Source organism: Pavona decussata, unplaced genomic scaffold (assembly GCF_977016875.1).
Source record: "Pavona decussata unplaced genomic scaffold, jaPavDecu1.1 SCAFFOLD_260, whole genome shotgun sequence".
NCBI lineage: Eukaryota > Metazoa > Cnidaria > Anthozoa > Scleractinia > Agariciidae > Pavona > Pavona decussata.
The window spans coordinates 1,818,486-1,842,500 of NW_028145663.1; the positions used below are offsets into that span (position 1 = coordinate 1,818,486).

Here is a 24,015-nt window from a genome sequence, read left to right on the forward strand (position 1 = left end):
GTTTGACCACTAAAATTAACACAAAAGCTACTGATCACCCTAAAAGAAAAGATGATTTCGTTCTTTTCAGGCCGCACAACATCCTAATTATAATAAACATTGTTGGCTGACCAATACTTGCATGGAACCTCATTTAACCACTGTCGTTTTTTTAAAAACCGTGTAAAAACATTTTAACGCGTTTCAATATTTCGTGGAGACTGAGATAAAACTTTTTCCCGCAGTCTTCCTTCCTTGGTTCTATGTTACTATGAAATGTTTGGAAGAATTCCACAAAACAACTAAAGACGTCTGCGGTTGCTATCAACGAATTTTATTGTTCTCCAACTCACCCACTCGGATTTTAGCTAGTACTGACCAGAAATAACCCAGAAAGGTTTCGTTTTGGATTCGATAAGTCTTTAATTTCATGTCCTTGGATGTCAGCGATAATTCCTTTCCTGAGGCAAAAAAAAAAAAACTGCGTCATTAGTTACGATGACACGAAAGGTAGACAAGAGAAGACTGCACTGTCCGTGGTATTGTCACTCAAAGTAATGCATATAAATCCTTTATTGCTATTATTATTGTATTTAGTATCCTGACTAGAACGCTTTAGCGCAGTTTGTCACTTCCAATAAGAGTCAACTGGAGTGCCGGCCCACATATGTTTACATATATTCCACATTATGTTAAAGACGCTAAACATTGTGTTTTATTATTATTATTATTATTATTATTATTATTATTATTATTATTATTATTATTATTATTATTATTATTATTATTATTATTATTATCATTATTATTTTTATTATTATTATTATTATTATTATTATTATTGTTATTATCTTTTTTTCTAGATTTTTATCAACCTTAGACAGACGATACCATATTTACTATATTACGCACTGCTTACAATACTTCGAAAAGTTATAATACTTACTATACTAACTGTATACAATCATGTTATATTTACAATACTAATAATAGTTACAGTGCTAACAATACTTATAACATTGTTTTTTGTTGCTTCACATAGATGAATGTGTGAAGAAACTCTATTGAGAGAAACAATCTAAAAAAAACAAGTAAATTTACAAATTAAAGAAACAGAAAACTACATACGGTTAGGAAGATATCCATTTACAAAATGAGCGCTCAAACGTTAAGTTATCACTCTTGGCAAAATATAATAATGTTCCCGCTTGCGTAAATGCTGCAGCATTTATCTTTCGCTTCACTTGTATACATTCCTAAGAGGCTGGTTTTTGTATTCCGAATAAGGAAACGTCTCTATATGTTACAGGAAAAATCGAGATCTAATTTTGTCGAACATAGTGAAAAAAATCCGTTCAATTTTTAGCTGATTATGTCCATTAGTATGAGCAACCTTGGAAGAAATCCTGTCTACTTTGTTGTTAGGGTTTATTGTCTTCTCAGAACATTCTTAACTGCTCGTCGCATCTCCCTTATTCGCCAACAGTAAACAAGTGGATTCAACAAAGAGTTGATCAAAACAGCAGTTTTAGCGTAGTCAAAGGCAATCTTGACGGACCTTGTATAGCCAATAAATGTTTCTACAAGCGTTGTCACACCGAATGGAAGATAGGAAATCAACAACAAACCATAAATATAAAGTACAGTCACAGCAGACTTTTTGCACTTAAGCACGTTCACTGTGTTGGTCTGAAGACTCAGGGCGGCCATGTTTTGGTCATTTATCTGGCGTTGGTGTCTGCGAACGATCTGAAAAATTTTGGAAGTACTAAAGGCTATCACAAAAAGTGTGAGAAACAAGATAACGAGTGAGAGAATATTCCAGTCGGCAGATTTCATCCAAAACTTGACTATAACAACTGCAGTAGAAAAGATCCAGAGAGAAAAAGCGGTTTGAAATACCCGAGGAACAGTGACAATTACGCTGTATCGTAAATGAATCGTTACAGCAAGAAGACGATCAATGGACACTGCAGCTAAAGTGAGTAACGAACAACCAGAAGTTATGTAGCCTGATAAGTTCTGAATTATTCTCAACGTACAGTACGTGGGAAAATTATCCACAAGCTCAGCTATTTTGTGCGCCACCAAAAATGGCTGACAAATCGCCCCCACAAGAAGATCTGAAAATGCCAGGCAGCACAGAAGGATGAAACACGGTGAATGAAGATGCTGGTCTTTACAAATCGCATGCAGGATGATAAAATTTCCTGCACAAGTTATCAACGAAAACACGGCGTTGAAAATACATGTTAGAATATTCGTGATGAAAACTTCTTCCGTTTTTTCCAAGTTGATATTCAAATAGAAGCAGGTTTTTCGCGTTTCGTTCATGACCCGAGAATGTTTGATGGGCCTGCTAACAAGCAACAATCACGTCTGAGTTCATGAAACTTAGTAAATGTCTTGAAAAGAAGACTATTTGGAGTTTTGGTTTCGCTTACCGATTGAAGGGAGGAAGTTGTGGTCAAATGCTAATGAGTTTATATTGGGCTGTTATGAAATGCTCAAATGTATGTCAGTTATGTTGTATTATATTTTGACATGAGCCAATGTGAGTTCATTGTTGTAACTAGCCGATGACGTGGGTTTTAAAAGACTGCCTTCTACTTTCGCTTTTTGACAGCTAATTGAAATAGTGATGAAGATTAACGAGTGTACACCTGGTGAAACAAAGAGGGTGAAGTATACTTTGTAAGTATAATTCACCCAGATGCTACTCCTATCATGTCCCGAACTTAATTGACGAATTTAGTAATTGGCAAAAGAATGACATCTAAAAGGGTTTGGTAATGCAATGGGGATCGAAAGGTGTTTAGTGAACTTGATAGCGCCATTTGATTCGCCTAATGTTTTTCATGATCAACCTCGTCTCCAGGGTCTTTGCGATGTACAAAATGAAGGACGACTTGCAAGGAACCTGGGACACACTGCAAGATACTCCACGAATCGTTGAAAATTTAGTCTCGTGACAAGCACTTGGTTCTCGTCTTCGCTACACTGTTTCCTGGATCATATAAGGCATTCATCCGGCAACCATATTTGATCATGGAAAAAGAGTAATGAACAGGAAAATCAAATATGTTTCACGTGACAAAATACTCCGCGATTCGTGGAGTATTTTGCGGCGTGTCGTCTTTGCAGGCGTCCGCCAATTTGAATACCTCGAAAGGCCTGGGTTGTCTTATGAACTGACGCCCTGTTTACGAATACTCCACTATTATGGATACCCTGTTAGTACAAATATGACAAAAAAAAAAAAAGAACTAGTTTAGGGTTTTGCGTAGCTGAGAGGACAGACCCTGGCAATACGGTTGGAAGCTGGGGACTTTGGAGCAAAGCTTCTATTACTTCCATTGTCATTAGCATACCCAGGTGCATTTTTTTCTTTTAATTCTCCAATCATCTATGCCCCATAGGTTTTCCCCGGGATGTTTGTTTGTGATCTTTCTTTCTTAGCTTCATACATATTAATATTTAATCTCACGTATATCGTTATTCTGAACGCATCTTTTTTTCACTTAGTTTTCAGCACACGGAAAAGCATCGATATCATGATCATGATAATGAACATTTTTCTTTCAACGTCAAAAAGCGACGGACGGGAGTTGAAATGTCAGCGAAAGAAGAACTTAATGCGCCACATTGCGGCTTGGAAGCAGGTTATTATAATGGAAGTCGATCGATATGGCCAGGGGGGGCTGGCAGCTACCTTTGATCTTGCCGCTTTTCGGAAAAACATGATCGCCCCAGTAAAGAAATCTGTCCATCATTCGAAAACCGTGACGAGCATGCGCGAAATGCGAAAGATTCATGCTATTTTGTCCGTGGCGACTCGACGGTGTAAAATGCGGTCGTATTCAGTTATTGTTTATTTACTGTTAGCATGTTTTTTTGCGGTAGTACGAAGTTTGAACACTACGATTAATCAAGACCGCTGGAATGAGATGCCAGCTTGGTTTAGGTTAGTAGAGCCGTCAGCATTGAAATTGCGAGCGACATGTTCTCAGCTGAGCTGAGATTTTACCAGCGAGTGTATGTGGTGAAGAAGTAATGTCGCGAACGATTATGGTTTTCGTCGTCTCAGGAAGATATTGTACGTCGACAAAATAGTACATTTCAATTTCGATTCTTCTTCAGTTCGGAAGAAATTAGATGCCACGCAGTGTTTCGCGACTGTCATCGCGAAAGCCTAGAATGTAAGCTTATTTCTCAAGATCGGCTTGGAACTTTAATGTAAGCTTATTAAAAGTATTTGTCCCACATTTTGTGCGTATTATTTGTTGAAAGCATAGTTACGAATGAAACAGCATGTTTATTTTATGGAATTCTCCCTCTGTTTATATGTCGCGTGACGACTTATTCCTGTAAGGTTAATTTTAATGCACAAATGGTTTAAATGCATACACAAGGAAAACGGCTTGAGTCCTTAATAAATTTTTAGATCAGAAAATGTTGCAACTGGAAAGGATAGCTTATAAAGATCTCAGAAGAAGATTACTTAACATTATTGTGAATAGAGCTACCAGGTTTGTATGAGCGGTTGCGAGGGTGTTTGTCTCTTGTCTGTACGGGGAGATTAACTTACGTGAAAAGACATTCAAGTCCTTATTCTCTTGTGCAAAAAATTGGGAAGTTGAGTTCAGTAGTACCGGGTCAACAATGTACTGATACACTGAGATCCTGCAGAAACCACATGCATGTGCAAAAAAACCTTGGAAAGTACATGTAAATATTATTGTCTCACCTGTCACCCTTACAGATGTCCATGACCACCTGTATCGGTATGGTGGTTTTCCTCCATTGGTGGATGTCAAAATGAGGCTGCTAGGAATACACCCTAAAACCCAACTGCAAGGGAGACACAGTACCAAATAGATCCTGGGATGGCAAATCAACCATGGTTTCTCTATGTATGCAACAGCCATTTCGAAGAAGACAATCTAAATTATCACCCCTTGATTACTGAAGTGTTTCTAAAAACTCGAGGATTATCCCAGCTGACCACATTACTCTGCAGTATAATAATTTCATCAGTACATGACAATATACATCAGAACTGCAACATATTGCAATATTGTTTAATTGGTACATATTATGTAACATAGTCAAGTGTAATTAGCATATTGTAAATTATGCAATTACTGTACATTTTCATACACTTGCACAGTGTAATGACTGGCTGGAGTATTGCTGTTTTAAACACCCTGCCTCTTTTATGTTTCAGTTCTCACCCCAGAGGTATGATAGACAAAATCTAAAATAATGAAAAGGTACTTCACCTCTTCCTTTAAAATAATGAGATTTATTACCAAGCATACATACTGAATTCAAAAGTCAATATTAATTTTGTGGCTCACTTGGCAAAGTTGAAGAGCAAAGTGCTGCTTACATCACCTCTCAACTTTTCACCGTTTAGAAGAGATTGGAAAAGAAAAATCTGTTGTTGAGGTATGATAGTAACATTTTATCTAATTAAAGCAAAACAAAAAATTAGATCACGAGAACCTCCACAGTTTGTTGATTCTTAGTGGGTAGTTGCTGTAAAGGGAGGAAATTCTACAGAGTACATAAATGAAAAAATGGGGAAGATAACGATAAAATGGAATGGAGGAAGTCTTACTACCTCTCGCGAGAGTCAATTTCTACAGGAGCAGGTCTAGCCCTGTGAACTATGTGTCAGATCTAGATGCAGTCAACTCCTCGTAAGCGACAACCCTCAGTGCACGACAAAGTGGTCGCTTACGGGAAAGATCAACAAAATAAGCCTAATGCTGGACTGATAAATTAATTACCTAAAAATATTACCCTAGCAGCTAAAATTAGGCAGATAGAAAACTAATTTATTTGATTTTTTCACATCTATTCATTCTTCTTACGAAATTTTGTGTAGCATTTTCTAACAGATCACTGAAACATTTCCTGTTTACCTACAGATCTAATTATAGTAATCTTCTCTGTTTGTAAACTGTCAGTTGTCCGGGGTAGCGTCATTAATAATTGAACTCTTGTTACTTCTAAGAAATTATTTACTCAGATCATACGCGAATATGTTGGGTGGTCGCTTACCGGAAACAGAAAACAAAAGAATATGTCAAATTTCTGGCCCAAAAAGTGGTCGCGGTCCCTTAGAAATTTGAGTGGTGGTCGCTTACGAGAGAGCTCTTGAAACAGTATTTAACTGAGAAACAAAACGGTTGTTTACGAAGTGGTCGCTTACGAGAAGTGGTCGCTTTGAGAGAGTTGACAGTACTGATCCTCTCCGGGGTCAGCTAGTCGTTGGTTGTAGTATTTTCGTTTTTCGCTGCAGAATTTGCATCCGTGACCCCTCTTGATGACCAAACTTCAGGTAAAAAAGCGAACGAAACCTTCCTGTGTTGTTTGTACGTCGAATAGCAAAATTGTTGCTAATCCGCACAGACGCGCTTTCACATAAAATCGGCGCCATGTTTGTTTATCAAAAAATCAGTACTTAGTCTCGCTCGGCCAAATTTCTTAACTGGGGCGATCATGTAAACTCGGATCCAGGCCTCGCTGCTGGCCCCCCCTGGATATGGCAAAAACATAATTAAAATAGAGTGATTAAACACATCTGAATTGGCGCAAAGAATCCCGCCGGATCAGCAAGTCGCAAGCTGTTTTCTTTAATACCTTTTCTTGATTCAGGAAGGCACTCGTGAAATGCTCACCAATATATGGTCATTAAATATGGCTGAACATTCTATTAAATAAACAAACTATCAGCGAGGGAAACCATCATAAGACCATTTTAAGACCATACTGACTAAACATATAAATTAGCGCAAGGAATACTGATCTTCATGTCGGAAGCTGCTTTCTTAATTTTGTCGCTCCACGAGGACATTTGTAAGTAGCACTCCTAGGCAATCATAATCCTTAAATATGGCTGAACAATATTTCAAAATAAACAAAATATTGGCAAGGGAAACGGTTAACCAAAACGTTTTCTGTCACTAACTGTAACTCTACATAAATAATTCCCTTAACTTTATAAAGCTTCACCGCCGTAGTTGAATAATTCCTTGATTTTCTACCATCCGGCCGCCTCATGTCACGCTCTTTTGAAAGGTTCTAATCAACGGACGGGAGAGATAACTCATCGCTTTTTAGCCAGCCCTAAAGGTGAATAATATTTTCTCTTGCTCTGGTGGACCATTGTTAATTAACACTTAATTTCTCCACAGGTAACCAAAGCGTAATAAGTTAAATGTAAGACTTTGCATGGTGTTGAATTTAATTCGAAAATTATAGACAACAAAAGGCCCTCAAAAATGATAATAAAGACTGAACGAGCTTATCTGGTGTGTTTTTCTGTGTTTTCGTGATCATCGCTTCGCTTTGCCATTTATTGTGTTCTCCAACAAACCCCACTATGATTATTACAAAGCTTGTCTATATATTCAGTCCTATTAAGTTTTCTTTTCGGTTCAATAAACTATATTCATGTCGACCTTGTGAGATGTTCAATCCTTTTGGATTGTTAGCGTTCGTTTTTATTGCCGTCTCAGAGAAGCTATCACAGCTTTTCGAATCTCCCTTATTCGCCAGCAATACACAACTGGATTCAAAAAGGAGTTGATAAAAACGGCCGTTGTAACATAGTCATATGCAACGGTCACTGCCTTTGTATATCCATTGAATGCTTCCACGATCATTGTGACACAGAATGGAAGATACAAAAGTAAGAACAACCCATAAATATAAAGAACGTTGATAGCAGATTTTCTGCATTTGAGTACATTTACCGTGCTTGTGTGACGACTCAGGGCGGCCATGTGTTGGTCACTGATCTGGCGTTGGTGTCTGCGAACAACATGAAAAATTTTGAAGGTGGTGAAGGTTGTTACAAGAAATGTTAAAAGCAAAATAATCAACGGGAGAAACATCCAGGTAGTGTAGCTAATCCAAAACTTTAACACAACAACTGTCGCCGTGAAGATCCAAAGAAAAACAGCGGTTTGTAATACCCGAGGAACAGTGACAACAGTCCTGTACCGTAAATGAAGAATTACAGCAAGAAGACGGTCAATGGACACTGCAGTTAGAGTGAGTAACGAAACACCAGAAGTTATGTAGTCTGATACGTCATGAATCATATTGAACGTACAGTAGGTGGGAAAATTATCCACAAGCTCAGTTATTTTAAGTGCCACCAAAAATGGCTGACAAATGGCCCCCACGAGAAGATCCGAAAATGCGAGGCAGCACAAAAGGATGAAAGATGGAGAACGAAGATTTTGGGATTTACAAATTGCGTACAAAATAACAAAATTCGCGGCAAACGTTATCACAGAAAACACTGAGTTGAGAATACATATTGTAATATTTGAAATGCAATCTTCTTCTGTTTCATCCATGGTGACCGTCAAATAGTAGCAGGTTTTGTGTTCATCGCTCATATTGAAGACAGCCTGAAGTCCTCAATGTTGATGAAAATGGGCCTGTAGTCCTCAATGATTGGATGACGCACTCAGCTAAACTGTCGAAACGGATGACTTTGAAAGGTGACTTCGAAGGTAACTATAAAAGCTAGTTAAGTCTTTGAAAGGAAGACTGATTAACTAGAATTTCTCGTTTGTTTCTGAAAATGCCGCTTACTTTTTACGTTTATGCTCTACCAACTGAGCTATCAAGCCAACTGGGAGCTGGTCATATTGTGAGTTCGTGATATACCCATGATAGATGAATAAATGAATATGAATATAAGAAACATCATATATTGAACTGCGGATGAAAGATTAGATAGAAGAAAGATCCTCGCAGTTAGTACGCCACTTAAGCAGCTGCCAAAACAAGGCCTGAAAAAAAAAATTCCGGCTTGAACGGGATTCGAACTCATGACCTCTGCGATCTCAATTCTTCAAAAGCTCCTCAAATTTACATGTTTGATAATATCTCTCATGACGTTTTTACCTCAAAGAACTATAAGTAACTTCCATTTATTTAAACGATTGAAAGTAATTATTTTGGCTCGCTCTAATAAAATTTTTTACGTTCATGTTAATCACTCTGACGAAGGTCAATGACTACATGGTAAATGGAGATATCACCTAATTCGAGAGACAGACAATACAAAATGCACAGCTAGAGCTATTAGCAGTTTTCGCTATCGATGATTTATGTACACACTGCACGTTTGACTGCTGAATAAGCTGAACGTAAACTGAACAGTAGGTTACTCTGAAACTGCTTTCGTTCCTTTCTTTTCTTCGGTCCTGAACAGCAAGTCTTTTCGGAATAGTACACCTTGCTTTCCACAATCACAAATAGCATTGGCTGGATAATTAATATTTTGCACTAAACAGGGTATAAGAACGGAAACAGGGGCGCCCGACGGTTTATTGTTTTTTTTTTTTTTTTCTTGGTCAGATTCGGATTGATAATTCAGGATTGTGGTCTTAATAAAAGCCACACCTGTTCGAAAAGAGTAGGGGACGTCTTTCACTTTCATTCGGAGGTTGGGTGGGTGGGTGAGATGAAAATTAATTATGGACTAATAGCGGCTGCCAGTAGCGCCCTTACATAAAATCAATCTTTTTAAAGAAATTGTTGGAAGTAAACATACGGTATACAGATGATAGAAAGATTAAAAATTAGATCTAAAAATAAGCCTTTTTACCAAAGCATTTTTAAATCTATCAGTCTTAATGTCCGCGCGATGTGCAATTTTCTGCTTTCTAACTTGATACCTAAGGTGGCCGAATACAGTTTTTTAGTGTACAGGTGTTAGAAGACGTTTTTTGGAAACTATGTATTTCTGGACGCCCAAAATTGGTATGGTGTAAGACAAACTAAGAAAAAATGTATTTTCGTTCGTCTTGTTGAGCTAAGTACCGTTTCCATGGCAACGCAGCAAACTATTAAGCGTCCATAAATAGTAGGTTTCCTTTATTTTTAGAAAATGTACTGATTAGATTTTTTCTATTTTTTGTATCCAGAACAACTCACAAAACACTGACACAGTTGCACTATTTTCATGTAATTTTGACAGAGAGATTTCCTTCAAATATTGATTTTGCATTTAATGTTTTGTGAAGATACCCTCTGTTAGATTTAGGTTTTTTCTTGGTAGGCGAGTTACGCTTTTATTGAACTATTTTCATGCCAAATTTCAGGGAATTCTAATGAGCGGTTCCTTAGAAAACAGTTCATTTCCATGCTTCAAATGCGCATGCGTGGTTTTATTTGGGTTTCATGGCAAAGATGAAAAGCATGCGAAAGGTGTTGGTGAATGTTTTTTTGTCGCTCGGAAAGAAAAGAAAAAGAGTCCAGAAACGAGAAACTTAGTTATTTAGGATCAAAACTTAACTTTATTATCCATTTCATGTGAAATTGAGGGATCACTTTATCGACCGCCGTATTTGCGTACCACAACCCTAGCGCGCGCTTAATAGCATCACTTACAGAATCTGTAAAGCCGCGGTTACACGAGCGATTTTTGCGATTTTTTCAAACTTCGTGGCCTCGCCAGCGCGAGATGAAAATCGCACGTGTAGCCACTCTCGAACTTGCGACGCGACAGGTGAAAAAATCGCGAGAAAAAAGTCGCCAGAATTGAAATTTTTCCGACAAAATCGTAGAGATAGCGCCCGTGTAAGCCACCCTGCAACTAAGCCTCGTCATCCGCAATAGCTCGGGAAACGCCGAGATATTAGAGAGCATAAGCATCACGTTTACGGCAAACAGCAAACGTGAGATTCGCGTTTATGTTTTCTTGAAAATATGAGTACGTAGGTGAAAGTAGTACAAGATAATTCTGGCCTTTGATTCTAACGGAAAAACACTCAATTTTTCTGAGAAACTGAAAATAGCGAGCGGCAAATGAAGGATAAACATGGTCACGTGGTCATTTCTGCCGTTTGCCGTTTGCCGCAAACTTGACGCTAAAGCTCTCTATTAACGACTGAAATTTCCGTCAGAAGTTGATGGTAAGAGCCTTGTTCCTTTCTCTTTGCGAGCCACGGACGGACCCACGTTGACCTTTTCTTAATTTTCTTCTTCCTTCGTTTGCTTTTTATCGTCAAGAAGAAGAATGCAAATAGGCGAAAAAACAATATCCTCGTCCGAAAGGGCCGTCCGCCATGTCTGTTTATACCGCCATGTCTCTTGAAGAATGCGATTCACGCGGCTTTCAATTTGTCGCCAAACTCGCTAGAATTTGTCACTCGTGTAGCCACCCTCTCGCGCTGGCGACGCGACAAAATTTGAAAAAATCGCATGACCTGCGCGAGCAAAAAATCGCTCGTGTGGCCGCGGTTTAAAGCGCGCGCAAACTGTGTTTAGCTACCTTAATTTCTTTCTTCTTCGGGATAATATGACTAAGCGGGCAATCGGGATCCACTGAACGGACCTTAAAAAGTTTCTTGTCTGCCTTTACTAAAAGTTCTCGAATATCCATTCTTTTAGATATATATTTCCTTTTGAAGGAACTACAAAGGGTATACAGGGGTATACAAGGGTATACAAGGGTTACTTTACAAGGGTATACAAGAATATACAGGGGTATACAAGGGTATGTAAGGGTTTACAAGTGAAAACAAGGGTATACAGGGGTATACAAGGGTATACCAGGGTATACAAGGGTATACAGAGGTATACAAGGGTATACAGGAGTATACAGGGGATACAAGGGTATACAGGGATATACCATGGTATACAGGGGTATACAAGGGTTTACAAGGGTATAAAGGGGTATACCAGGGTTTACAAGGGTATACAGGTTTATGCAAGGGTATGCAGGGGTATACTAGTGTAAACCAGGGTATACAGGGGTATACAAGGATGTACAAGGGTATACAGGGGTATACAAGGGTATACAAGGGTTTATAGCTATCAAATATTTTCGCTCGCGCGCGATTGGTCTAAACGCCTCACCCGACCGAATATACCTCAGCTAAAACTGGGGAATATCCGATGATATTCCTCAAGTGATATTCCCCAATTTCAAAAACTTCGAGGCGCGTCAAGTTTACAATTAAAATTAATGTCAAGATGGGGGAGCGGTTTGCTTTTGTGACAGAGGGAAAGATAAACCTGCTGGTCGATAAAGCAGTATCAGAAAACAACATACGCTCTAAACGTTTTTGACGGTAAACTGTTCTTAAACGAAATGTTTAAATACTCAAGCTCGTTGCTACATGTTGCGGAAATTATTTGAAGGATAATAACCACAATAGCCTCCATTTGGTTTTAAAAATATGCTCAGATATTTGTCCTTGGACATTATCTGCTCCTCGAAGCTCACAGTTTTCCTCGAGCTTCGCTTTCGGAAAACTGTTCGCTTCTCGGAACAGATAATGTCCGTAGACAAATATCTGAGCATATTTTCGCGCCACATGGAGGCTATTGTATATATATATATATATGGTAGACATATTTAAAATCTAATTACACTACAATGGGGGATACATGAAGTACCTACGCAGGAGAGACTCCTAAGAGAAAGACTGTCTCTTAGGAGTGGGAAACCTAGGAAGTGATAACTCGCTAAAATGGGCTCAAATCAGCACAAAATGGCAAAAAGACAATAGGCAATACACCTTAGAAGCAAAATGATCATTGCTGACAGCTTGAGCTTGGGCCGCCTATGGTGCCAGCAAGCTACGATTAGTTTTCACCAAACACAAATCTAAATCAGACAAAACATAATAACACCAGTTGCTTATTTATTCCCCTTTCCCATGCACTGACTTCTGAAAGAACTCTAATAACTAAATACCCTTTGCGTTTTCTAATAACACACCGATCGCAATTTTTAAGTAACTGAACTCTCGCAAATTTTAATAACAGTGGATGTGCTTTTTAATTTGTCTTTAATTTTCAAAACATGCCACCACATTTGAATTTGTAATTAGCCAAACTGTCGGTACTTGAAATTATCAGCAATCCTTGGATGCGTGTTCCAATAACCTATAAAGTGAACTGTAGATGTGGCTGAACTGAGGAGACTAAATAAAGACTGAACCATAGAAATAGTTATTGGCCGTTTTATTTCGTTCACATTACAATTGCGGATATATTTGACTACTAAAATTACCGCAAACCTGACCACCTTAAAAAAAGATGGTTTTCTTATTTTACTCGCTCGAACAACACCCTAATTTATTATTAACGCTGTTGCCTGACTAATACTTGCGTAAAACCTCATTTAACAACTGCCGTTAATTTTTAATACACAGGAAAACATTTTGAAGCGTTCCAACATTTCCTGGGGAGGAAAACATTTTTTTCCGTAGTCTTCTTTCTTTGACTGTAACTATGAAATGTTTGGAAGAATTCCAAACAACAACTAAGAACGTCCGCGGTTTCCTTCAACGACTTTAATTGTTCTCCAACCCACCCACTCGTAATTTTAGCTAGTACTGACCAGAAATAACTCGGAAAGGGTTTTTTTTTGGATAATTCCTCTTTGATGCTCAAAATTAACCGAATAATTACACGGACGCGAAACGTAGACAACAGAGGAGTCCACTGTATGCAGTATTGTCGCTCAAGCTTGAACACACAAGTCCCTTATTGCTATTTTTGTTAAATGCATCAACGAATAAGACGTTTTTAGTACACTGACTAAAAAGCTTTAGCGCAATTTGTCCCTTCCAACAAGAGACAACTGGAGTGCCGCTTAACATATGTTTATATATATATTCCACATTATGTTAAGTACGCCTCCATTGAACATTCAGTTGTCTTTTTATCTGAATTGAATGAATAAATGAAAAAAACTTTAACGAGAGATCCAATCTAAAACAAACGTGTAAGTTTAAAAAAATTAAGAAAAAGAAAACTACAAACAGTTAAGAAGATATTAATTTTCGAATGAGCGATTTTAATTAAAAACGCTCCGTTGTCACTCTTGGCAAAATATAATCATGTCCTGACGCATGGGTAAGTGCGGCAGCTTTCAGCTTTCGCTTAACTAGTAGCACGTTCCTAAGAGGCTGTTTTTTAATCCCGCGTGGGAAAAGTCTCAATATGTTGAACCCAAAATCAAGATCACTTTTGTCCTGCTTGGTGAAAAATTCGGCGTTCAATTTTTTAGCTCATCATGTCGATAAGTCATTGTCTTCTCAGAACATTCTTTACAGCTCGCCGTATTTCCCTTATTCGCCAACAGTACACCACTGGATCCAACAAAGAGTTCATGAAAACAGCAGTTATAGCGTAGTCATGAGCAATCTTCACGGACTTTGTATAGCCAATAAATGCTTCTACAAGCATTGCCACACCGAATGGAAGATAGAAAAGCAACAACAAACCATACATATAAATTACAGTCACAGCAGACTTTTTACACTTTAGCGCGCTCACTGTGTTGTTCTGAAGACTCAGGACGGCCATGTTTTGGTCATTTATCTGACGTTGGTGCCTGCGAACGATTTGAAAGATTTTGAAAGTAGTGAAGGCTCTAACAAGAAGTGTGAGAAACAACATAACCAAGGGAAGAACAATCCAGTTGGCATTTTTCATCCAAAACTTGACTATAACAGTTGTTATTGAAAAGATCCAGAGAGAAAAAGCGGTTTGAAATACTCGAGGAACAGTCACAATTTCGCTGTATCGTAAGTGAAGAGTTACGGCAAGAAGACGATCAATGGACACTGCAGTTAAAGTGAGTAACGAAACACCAGAAGTTATGAAGCCTGATAGGTCTTGAATTATTCCCAACGTACAGTACGTGGGAAAATTATCCATAAGCTCGGCTATTTTGAGTGCCACCAAAAATGGCTGACAAATCGCCCCCACAAGAAGATCTGAAAATGCTAGGCAGCACAGAAGGATGAAACACGGTGAATGAAGATGCTGGTCTTTACGAATCGCATGCAGGATGATGACATTTCCTGCACAAGTTATCAAAGAAAACACGGCGTTGAAAATACATGTTAGAATATTCGTGATGAAAACTTCTTCCGTTTTGTCCAAGTTGATATGCAAAAAGAAGCAGGTCTTTTGCGTTTCGTTCATGACAGGGAATGTAACAAGTAAGTACCAAGTCAGTTGAATAAAAAGTCGTGAAGAATTTGGTTAAACTATCTTAATGTCCCTATTGAACTTAGCAAATTTCTTAAAAAAGTATTCCGATTTGGAGCTTTCGTTTCGCTTACTCTTTTAACGGAGGAAGCTATGTTTAAATTTTAATGAATGTTTATTTGCCACCCGTCACGTATCTTGAATTATATTCTGGTAGGAGCCAATGTGGGTTCATCGTTCTAACTAGTTGATGACGTAAGCTTTAAAAAGTGGCCTTCTTCTTTCGTTTCTTGATAGCTAATTGAAGTAGTCAATCAGATATCTTACACCTGATTAAACAAAAAGGGCAAAATTGCTAATTTTTAATTATAATTGACCCAGATGGTGCTCCTATCGTGTGCCGAACCTAATTGATGAAAGGTGGCCTCAATATGATTAATTTTGTGGACGTAGAAAAATCACTGAAAGCTGCCTGTATCGCTATTGTTCGTCGGAGAATAGTGACTGTTGTGCATTGGCTCTTTCTTCATTCAACGTAACTACGACTTAAAACTGTTGGGTCTCACAGATCTTCCGCCTTTTTACAAGAGCATCTGGCAACAACTTCATTCAAAAACACCCCTAAACGTAAATTAAATGAAAGAGGGAATACTTTGGGACAACCGTTTTATTAAAAGAGATGGAAAGTCGGTATTTTATAAAGCCTGGGCAAACAAAGGCATCAGGAAAATCAACGACCTCTGGGATTTTTAGGGTCATTTTCTCTCTTTCGAAAACTTCAAACGCAGTTTTAGAGTTTGTTGTACCGTTCTCCATTAAGCCAGTTTACTAGCCGCAGTTCCTAAAGATTTGAACGCTATCTCAGCAATTAATGCTCCCAACCCATGAGAAATAAGAACACAACAATGATATGTGGGGTAAGGGGTTGGGAATGAAGTACTCCAATAGCAGGCCAGTGGAACTAAATGCCATCAATAACTGAATCACTAATCTGGCTTGGTAAGGGGGGTCAAAGCCCCCTCCTCTCCGGGGATGCAGGTCACAAACCCCTGGGAGAGGTTCCTAATCCTCTTCGGGGCTGCAGTCACAATACCCCAAAAGAGGTCCTTACTCCCTTTCAGGGCTGCAGGTCACAATACCCTGAAAGGTCCCTACTCCCCCTCAGGGCTGCAGGTCACAATACCCTGAGAGAGGTTCCTAGTCCTAAGGGAGTTTTCCTAATCCTCTTCGGGGCTGCAGTCACAATACCCCGAAAGAGGTCCTTACTCCCTTTCAGGGCTGCAGGTCACAATACCCTGAAAAGGTCCCTACTCCCCCTCAGGGCTGCAGGTCACAATACCCTGAGAGAGGTTCCTAGTCCTAAGGGAGTTTAGACTCATGGTTACCATGGTAACCCATCAATTCTGTGAGTCTATGGGGCCAAGAGTGCCTGTAAGGGAGCACTTCATCCCAGCCCAAAGTTTATTTGTGTATTTTGATTAGACAAATCTAAATTGTAGACTAACTCCTTACTACAATTATGTAGTCCTTGGGATTAGACAAGGCTAATCAGTTCATTCAGTGTCTGATGCATATAAACTGCATAAAATTAATACCAACAGCATTGGTTGCTAACAGTAACAAAAATAGCTCATAACTGGAACGTTTCATATAAAGAGATATCAATACATATTGCTGTGTATCTGAAAATTAGAAACATGTACATGGGCTGTACATGGGAAAGCTAGTCAATGATCCCGTAACGTGGGGGCCAAGGCCCAGCTTAGCAGCTTAAGTAAGATATATTATAACTATTCATAAATTCATAGGCATTGGGTAATACTAGGGTTAATTTGTGTGTGACATGCTTAAACCATAGGGTGGGGGGAGGGAAAAAACACGTCGTAGAACAAGACAACTACAGTTTGCTAGCTCGCAGCGAAGGAATGAATGAACACAGAACTCGTGCTCGATGTCTGAGGATTGATTGACAGTGAAATACCAGCCGATTCTGATTGGCTCAGCGTACAGTTTGCGTTACTAATGCATGTGATCCCGATAAACTTTGGACTGTGAAACCCTACCCCCTACCTTAAAGCATGTCACACAACCAGCGCGTAATCTCTCATGGTTGTCCCATTAACTTAAATTTATGAGGACATAAATTGGTCTGTAACCAGGCAGCTACCAACGAATCATAAGAACCGTCTCAAACCGTAAACAAGGTGATCGCCCTGATCGCCTACGGGGCAAAATTTCCACAGACCTCTTTGACTTAGACCACAAGAGTTACATGGTGACTGTCAAGTGGATTATTTCTCTGGCTTCTTCGAGATCGACAGGCTGTATTACCTGAAGGCTTCCACTGTGATCAAGAAACTTTACGCACTCATGGCACGATATGGGATTCCCGATGAAGTTGTGTCGGACAATGGTTCGCTGTGCAAAAGTCGAGAATTCAAAGCCTTCGCCAAAGAGTACGGGTTTAAGCATGTGAAAAGAGACCCTACCACCATCAATCTAATGGTAAAGTTGAGTTTGCTTTCAAAGAAGCATAGAAGATCCTCGAGAAGTCTGCAACAACATCAACATTAATTCTGCCATTCATTCAATAACATTTTGCCAACTTTAACCTTGAATTTCTCCAATTATTGATGATGTGAGAAGCAATATCAAGCACGTGAATGTGTGTTTCATCAGATATCGAAATACCTCGGTGTCGTTTGAAAAAACTAAACTGCACCCCGTTTTTTAACCTATTTTTCAGTGTTTGGATATCTGATGAAACACGCCTTCTCGTGATGGATGTATCACGTCTGTAGACGAAGAATGAGGATTACTTGTTAACTATACTATAAGTACATTTTTCCTGTCCTATTTTCAATTCTTTTTTTTTTTTGTTTAACGTTAATTTTCTGGGAAAATATATTTGATGAACAGGAAACGTTTCTATATACACTGAGGCTTGTTAAAAAATGACTGCTTCAAGAGGGTCAATGAAGACCATTTCTAAAAAAGCTGTCCAGTCTTGCGCTCAATACACTTGACAGCTATCATAGCTAATAACGCTTGTTGCCGTTGTTATATTTTGTTCAGGTCTGCAGTTTGGACTTTCATCTTATGCTACTTGAGATTGAACAGCGATCTAGAGGAACTAACAAATGGCAAATGCCTAAAGAGCAACTCATTCCTGGTGAGAGCCATTATCTTGTTGAGCAATCTAACCATGGGGTCCACGGAATCTCCTTTCAAAGATAATCGTTGCTTTAGTTTTGAAGCTTGGTCAACTAAAGCAAAGTATCCGGACACGTGATTTTCAACTGATCACCCTTCAGACATGTTTCCAATTAACTGCTTATTTACAAACCGCATATGACAAATGGCGAGACATTCGAATTCACACTGGCCCTGATCGTCAGAGGACGAAAAGAAGGAAAGAATAATTATGCATTTATGAAGTTTTGAACAACAACAACAACAAAAAAAACTTCAGTGAAATAAGGGGTAGAAATGTAAACAAATCACTTGCAATATCGTTTTTCCTTCTTTCCGAATCATTCAAATCAAGAAACGATGAGCTAAGAATCCTCTCTTGTTCAAATCTAACAGTGATTAACCTGTTCTACTTTTTACATGGTTATCGAAGTCAGGGAAAATATTGTAGGTTTGACATAGATTATAATCGTAACGCGTTTTCCAATACCTTTCATAAAAGGGTCGTTTTGTTTGCCAATATCAGTGGTAAATTTTGTGGCCAATTTGAGTTGGATAATAATTTAATTGTTACAACCCTGACCAATGTACAAACAAACAACCAAAGGAACCAATCAAAACTCGAAGCAAATGTATGCACCTGGCATCAAGCGGTAGATACTCGTGCCAGCAATTTACGATACGTTTTCAGCAACCACAAATCTAAATCAGGCAGAATGTAATAACGCCAATTGCTGATTTATTCCCTTTTCCCACACTCACTTCCGAAAGAGCTCTAATAACTAGAGACGCTTTGCGTTTTCTAATAACACACTGATCGCAATTTTTAATTAACTGAGCTGTCGCAAATTTTAATAACAGTGGATGTGCTTTTTAATTTGTCTGAAGTTTTCACAACAAGCTACCTTATTTAATTTGTAATTAGCCAAACTGTCGTAGCTTGAAATTACCAGCAACACATGGATGCGTGTTCTAATAACTTATAAAGTGAATTGTAAATGTGGTCCAACGAGACTAAATAAAGACTGAACCATAGAAAGAATTATTGGTAGTTTTATTTTGTTCACATTACAATTGCAGATATATTTCACTACTAAATTAGCGCAAAAACTACTGACCAGCTTAAAGAAAGATGATTTTCTTCTTTGACTCGCTCGAACAACACCCTTATTTATAATAAGCGCTGTTGGCTGACTAATACTTGCATGGAACCTCATTTAACTACTGCCGTTAATTTTTAATCAAACAGGCAACCATTATGAAGCGTTGTGATATTTCCTGGAGAGATAAACATTTTTTCCGTAGTCTGCTTTTCCTTGTTTGTAACTGTGAAATGTTTGGAAAAATTACAAACAACAACTTAAAACGTCCGCGGTTGCTTTCAACGTCTTTTATTGTTCTCTAACCCACCTACTCGTGATTTTTGCTAGTACTGACCAGAAATAACTCGGAAAGGTTTCCTTTTGGATTTGAGGATTTCTTATCCTTGGATGTCAGCGATAATTCCTTTCTTGATGCACAAAATTAACCGAATAATTACAATGACAAGAAAGTTCGACATGAGAAGAGCGCACTGTCTACAGTATTGTCACCAAAGATAATACATGTAAGTCTTTTATTGTTATTAATTTGACATACATGAAGAACTAACACTTGAAGGCGTATTTAGCACCCTGACTAGAACGCTTTTAGCGCAATTTGTCCTTCCAATAAGAGTCAACTGGTGTGCCGGCCAACATATGTTTACCATATTCCATATCATGTTAGGTACACCTCCCCGTTTGAACATTTATTCTTTATATTCAGTTGAATAAATGATGAATCGTTACTGACAGAAACACATCTACAGCAAACGTGTAAGTCTACAAACTTAAGAAACGGAAAACTATATACAGTTAAGAAGATATCTATTTATCAATGAGCGATTTAAACGCTCAGTTATCACTCTTGACAAAATATAAACATGTCCCCTCCTGCGTGAGTAAGGCAGCTTTCGGCTTTCGCTTAACTGTAAACATTCCTAAGGGGCTTTTTTTTTTAATTTCGAATAAGGATACGTCTTAATATATTAGATGCAAAATCGAGATCTACTTTGGTCGAACATAGCGAAAAATCCGATCAACTTTTAGCTGATCATGTCCATTTGTATGGGCGACCGAGGAAGAAATCCTGTCCACTTTGTTGTTAATGTTCATTGTCTTCTCAGAGTATTCTTCACTCCCGTCGTATCTCCCTTATTCGCCAACAGTACACAAGTGGATCCAATAAAGAGTTGATGAAAACAACAGTTGAAGTGTAGTCATAGGCAATCTTGACGGATCTCGTGTAACCAATACATGCTTCTACGAGCATCGTCACACCGAATGGAAGATAGAAAATCAACAACAAACCATAAATATAAAGTACAGTCACAGCAGACTTCTTACACTTGAGCAAGTTCACTGTGTTGGTCTGAAGACTCTGGGCGACTATGTTTTGGTCATTGATCTGGCGTTGGTGTCTGCGAACGATGTGAAATATTTTGGAAGCACTGAAGGCTATAACAAGAAGTGTAAAAAACAACATAACCAAGGGGAGAACTTTCCAGTTGGCATTTTTCATCCAAAACTTGACTATAACAGTTGTTATTGAAAAGATCCAGAGAGAAAAAGCGGTTTGAAACACCCGAGGAACAGTCACAATTTCGCTGTATCGTAAATGAAGAGTTACGGCTAGAAGACGATCAATAGACACTGCAGCTAAAGTGAGTAACGAAACACCAGAAGTTATGAAGCCTGATAAGTTATGAATTATTCTCAATGCACAGTAGGTGGGAAAATTATCCAGAAGCTCGGATATTTTGAGTGCCACCAAAAATGGCTGACAAATCGCCCCCACAAGAAGATCTGAACATGCGAGGCAGCACAGAAGGATGAAACACGGGGAATGAAGATTCTGGTCTTTACGAATCGCATGCAGGACGATAACATTTCCCACACAAGTTATCGACGAAAACACTGAGTTGAAAATACATATCAGAATATTTGTGAAGAAAACTTCTTCCGTTTTGTCTAAGTTTATGTTTAAATAGAAGCAGGGCTTGTGAGTTTCTTTCATGACAGGGAATCTGTTTGATGTTGGCCTGCTAACAAGTCATAACCAAGTGAGTTGAATCAAATCTCGTTACAAATTTGGTTCACATACCTTAATGTCCCATTTTAACTTAGGAAATTTCTCAAAAAGAAGTCGAATTGAAGTTTTCATTTCGCTTACTCTTTTAATGGAGGAAGCTATGTTTAAATTTTCACGAATGTTTATTCGCCACCCGTCAGTTATTTTGAATGATATTTTGGTAGGAGCCAATGTGGGTTCATCGTTCTAACTAGCTGATGACGTGGGCTTTAAAAGGTGACCTTCTACTTTCGCTTTTCGATAGCTAATTGAAGTAGTCAAGAAGATAGCTTACACGTGATAAAACAAAGAGGGCAAAAGATGCTAATTTTCTAATTAAAATTGACCCAGATGGTGCTCCTATCGTGTGCCGAACCTAACTGATGAATTTTGAAATTGGAAAAAGAGAAGGCGTCTAAAACAGTTTGGTATTGCAGTTGCCAATTGATGCAGTAATCATCGTTAATTTGACACAGTCAAATTTTTTTCCCTTTGTTTTACTAGGGTTTGTTATTGTAAAGTTCGAGACAAATTTTCTGTCTAAATCAGTCGCCGCTCCCAAGTCGCTCAAGAGTGGAATATAAACTGAATCAGGTTCGCCATATAAGCGGCACAGCGTCAGAAGCGGGCCTAACTTAGCGACGTGGAACTCATTATCTATCCTCCTAATATTTTTATCAAGCTATAATTATTGTAAATATCCTCCATATGCTATCAAAGAGTCATTTTCGTTTGATTCCCCCAAATCTGTTAGACCGGCCTTGGTTCTATGTAATTGTGAAATGTTTTGAGGAATTGCAAACAACACCTCAAAAACATCTGCTGTTGCTTTCAACGGCTTTTATTGTTGTCGTCCAACCCACCCTCTCGGATTTTAGCTAGTAATGACCAGAAATAACTCGGAAAGATTTTCTTTTGGATTCGATAAGGCTTTGATTTTATGTCCTTGGATTTCAGTGATAATTCCTTTGCTGATGCAGAAACTAAAATAACTGAGTCATTAGTTGGTAGACACGAGAAAAGTGCACTGTCTATGGTATTGTCACTCAAGGTTATGCATTAAGTCCTTTATTGCTATTAACTTAACGACGTACATTAAGGAATAAGACGTATTCATTATCCAGACTAGAAAGCTTTAGCGCAATTTGTCCTTCCATTAAGAGACAACTGGAGTGCCGGCCAACATTATGTTTATATATGTTCCACATTATGTTAAGAGCGCTCAACATTGTTTTTTTTTTTTTTTAGATTTTTATTTGCCCGTAACACACAATACAATATTTACAATACTACGCACTGCTGGCAATACCTACAAAGTTATAATACTTCAGGCTATACTAACTGTATACAATCATGCTACACTTACATTACTAATAATAGTTACAGTGCTCACAATACTTATAACATTGTTTTTTGTTTCTTTACATAAATGAATGTATGAAGAAACTTTATTGAGAGAAACAATCTAAAACAAACGTTTAAATTTACAAAATTAAGACTGAGAAAACTACAAACAGTTAAGGATATCGATTTACAAATTGAGCGCTAAAAACACTCTGTTATCACTCTTAGCAAAATATACTTAAGTCCCCGCTCTCACAAGTGCGACAGCTTTGAGCTTTCGCTTAGCTGGTAGTACATACCTAAAAGGCTCATTTTTATTCCTAGTAAGGAAATGTCTAAACATGTTATTAAAGGCAAAATCAAGATCCACTTTCGTCGAACATAGTGAACTAAAAATCCGTTTAATTTTTAGCTGATCATGTTCACTTAGGTCTTGGCAACCTTGGAAGAATTCCTGTCCACTTCGTTCATTGTCTTCTCAGAATATTCTTTACAGCTCGTCGTATCTCCCTCATTCGCCAACAGTACACAAGTGGATCCAACAAAGAGTTGATGAAAACAGCAGTTGAAGTGTAGTCATAGGCAATCTTCACTGACCTCGTGTAACCAATAAATGCTTCTACGAGCATCGTAACACCGAATGGAAGATAGAAAATCAACAGCAAACCATAAATATAAAGTACAGTCACAGCAGACTTTTTACACTTGAGCGCGTTCACTGTGTTGGTCTGAAGACTCAGGACGGCCATGTTTTGGTCACTGATCTGGCGTTGGTGTCTGCGAACGATGTGAAAGATTTTAAAAGTACTAAAGGCTGTAACAAGAAGTGTGAGAAACAACAAAACCAAGGGGAAAACAATCCAGTTGGCAGCTTTCATCCAAAACTGGACTATAACAGTAGTTATTGAAAAGATCCCAAGAGAAAAAGTTGTTTGAAGTACCCGAGGAACAGTCACAATTTCGCTGTATCGTAAATGAAGAGTTACGGCAAGAAGACGATCAATGGATACTGCAGTTAAAGTGAGTAACGAAACACCAGAAGTTATGTAGCCTGATAAGTTTTGAATTATTCTTAACGTACAGTAAATGGGAAAATTATCCAGAAACTCGGCTATTTTGAGTGCCACCAAAAATGGCTGACAAATTGCTCCCACAAGAAGATCCGAAAATGCGAGGCAGCACAGTAGGATGAAACACGGTGAATGAAGATGCTGGTCTTTACGAATTGCATGCAGGATGACAACATTTCCTGCACAAGTTATCAACGAAAACACTGCGTTGAAAATACATGTTAGAATATTTGTGATGAAAACGTCTTCCGTTTTTTCCAAGTTGATATTCAAGTAGAAGCAGGTGTTGTGC

At 38.4% G+C, this 24,015-nt stretch overlaps 6 protein-coding genes and 1 pseudogene across 7 annotated transcripts in view; all 7 read right to left on the reverse strand.

Annotated features, from left to right (window-relative positions):
- The window catches only part of LOC146456231 (melanocyte-stimulating hormone receptor-like), a 59,710-nt gene that overhangs the window by 35,562 nt on the left and 133 nt on the right, over window positions 1–24,015 (reverse strand). Inside the window, exon 1 of the mRNA XM_085093335.1 lies at window positions 22,953–24,015. This exon is cut by the window's right edge and continues 133 nt beyond it. Coding sequence (XP_084949461.1) covers window positions 23,121–24,015 — 895 coding nt within the window. The 3' untranslated portion in view covers window positions 22,953–23,120. The remainder of the gene's footprint in view (window positions 1–22,952) is intronic.
- The window catches only part of LOC146456232 (melanocyte-stimulating hormone receptor-like), a 102,756-nt pseudogene that overhangs the window by 35,538 nt on the left and 43,203 nt on the right, over window positions 1–24,015 (reverse strand). The window lies entirely within an intron of this gene.
- Window positions 864–2,313, reverse strand: LOC146456239 (melanocyte-stimulating hormone receptor-like). Its single transcript, XM_085093429.1, has one exon. The coding sequence runs from the start codon at window positions 2,311–2,313 to the stop codon at window positions 1,408–1,410; it is 906 nt and encodes a 301-aa protein (XP_084949555.1). The 3' UTR covers window positions 864–1,407.
- LOC146456240 (melanocyte-stimulating hormone receptor-like) lies at window positions 7,494–8,528 on the reverse strand. The gene has a single exon (XM_085093420.1). It carries the CDS (start codon window positions 8,397–8,399, stop codon window positions 7,494–7,496), a length of 906 nt encoding a protein of 301 aa, XP_084949546.1. The 5' UTR covers window positions 8,400–8,528.
- Window positions 13,642–24,015, reverse strand: part of LOC146456241 (melanocyte-stimulating hormone receptor-like) — a 36,180-nt gene continuing 25,806 nt past the window's right edge. The window contains exon 2 of the mRNA XM_085093334.1: window positions 13,642–14,065. The gene's annotated coding sequence lies outside the window, so the exon portion shown is untranslated. The remainder of the gene's footprint in view (window positions 14,066–24,015) is intronic.
- LOC146456242 (melanocyte-stimulating hormone receptor-like) lies at window positions 14,056–15,097 on the reverse strand. Its single transcript, XM_085093336.1, has one exon. It carries the CDS (start codon window positions 14,959–14,961, stop codon window positions 14,056–14,058), a length of 906 nt encoding a protein of 301 aa, XP_084949462.1. The 5' UTR covers window positions 14,962–15,097.
- LOC146456243 (melanocyte-stimulating hormone receptor-like) lies at window positions 19,181–21,584 on the reverse strand. Its single transcript, XM_085093337.1, has one exon. The coding sequence runs from the start codon at window positions 21,253–21,255 to the stop codon at window positions 20,374–20,376; it is 882 nt and encodes a 293-aa protein (XP_084949463.1). The 5' UTR covers window positions 21,256–21,584; the 3' UTR covers window positions 19,181–20,373.

Coding starts and splice junctions, on each gene's coding strand:
- LOC146456242 (XM_085093336.1), bottom strand. CDS start 14,961: ATGAACGAAACGCAAAAGACCTGCTTCTTTTTGCATATCAACTTGGAC.
- LOC146456243 (XM_085093337.1), bottom strand. CDS start 21,255: ATGAAAGAAACTCACAAGCCCTGCTTCTATTTAAACATAAACTTAGAC.
- LOC146456240 (XM_085093420.1), bottom strand. CDS start 8,399: ATGAGCGATGAACACAAAACCTGCTACTATTTGACGGTCACCATGGAT.
- LOC146456239 (XM_085093429.1), bottom strand. CDS start 2,313: ATGAACGAAACGCGAAAAACCTGCTTCTATTTGAATATCAACTTGGAA.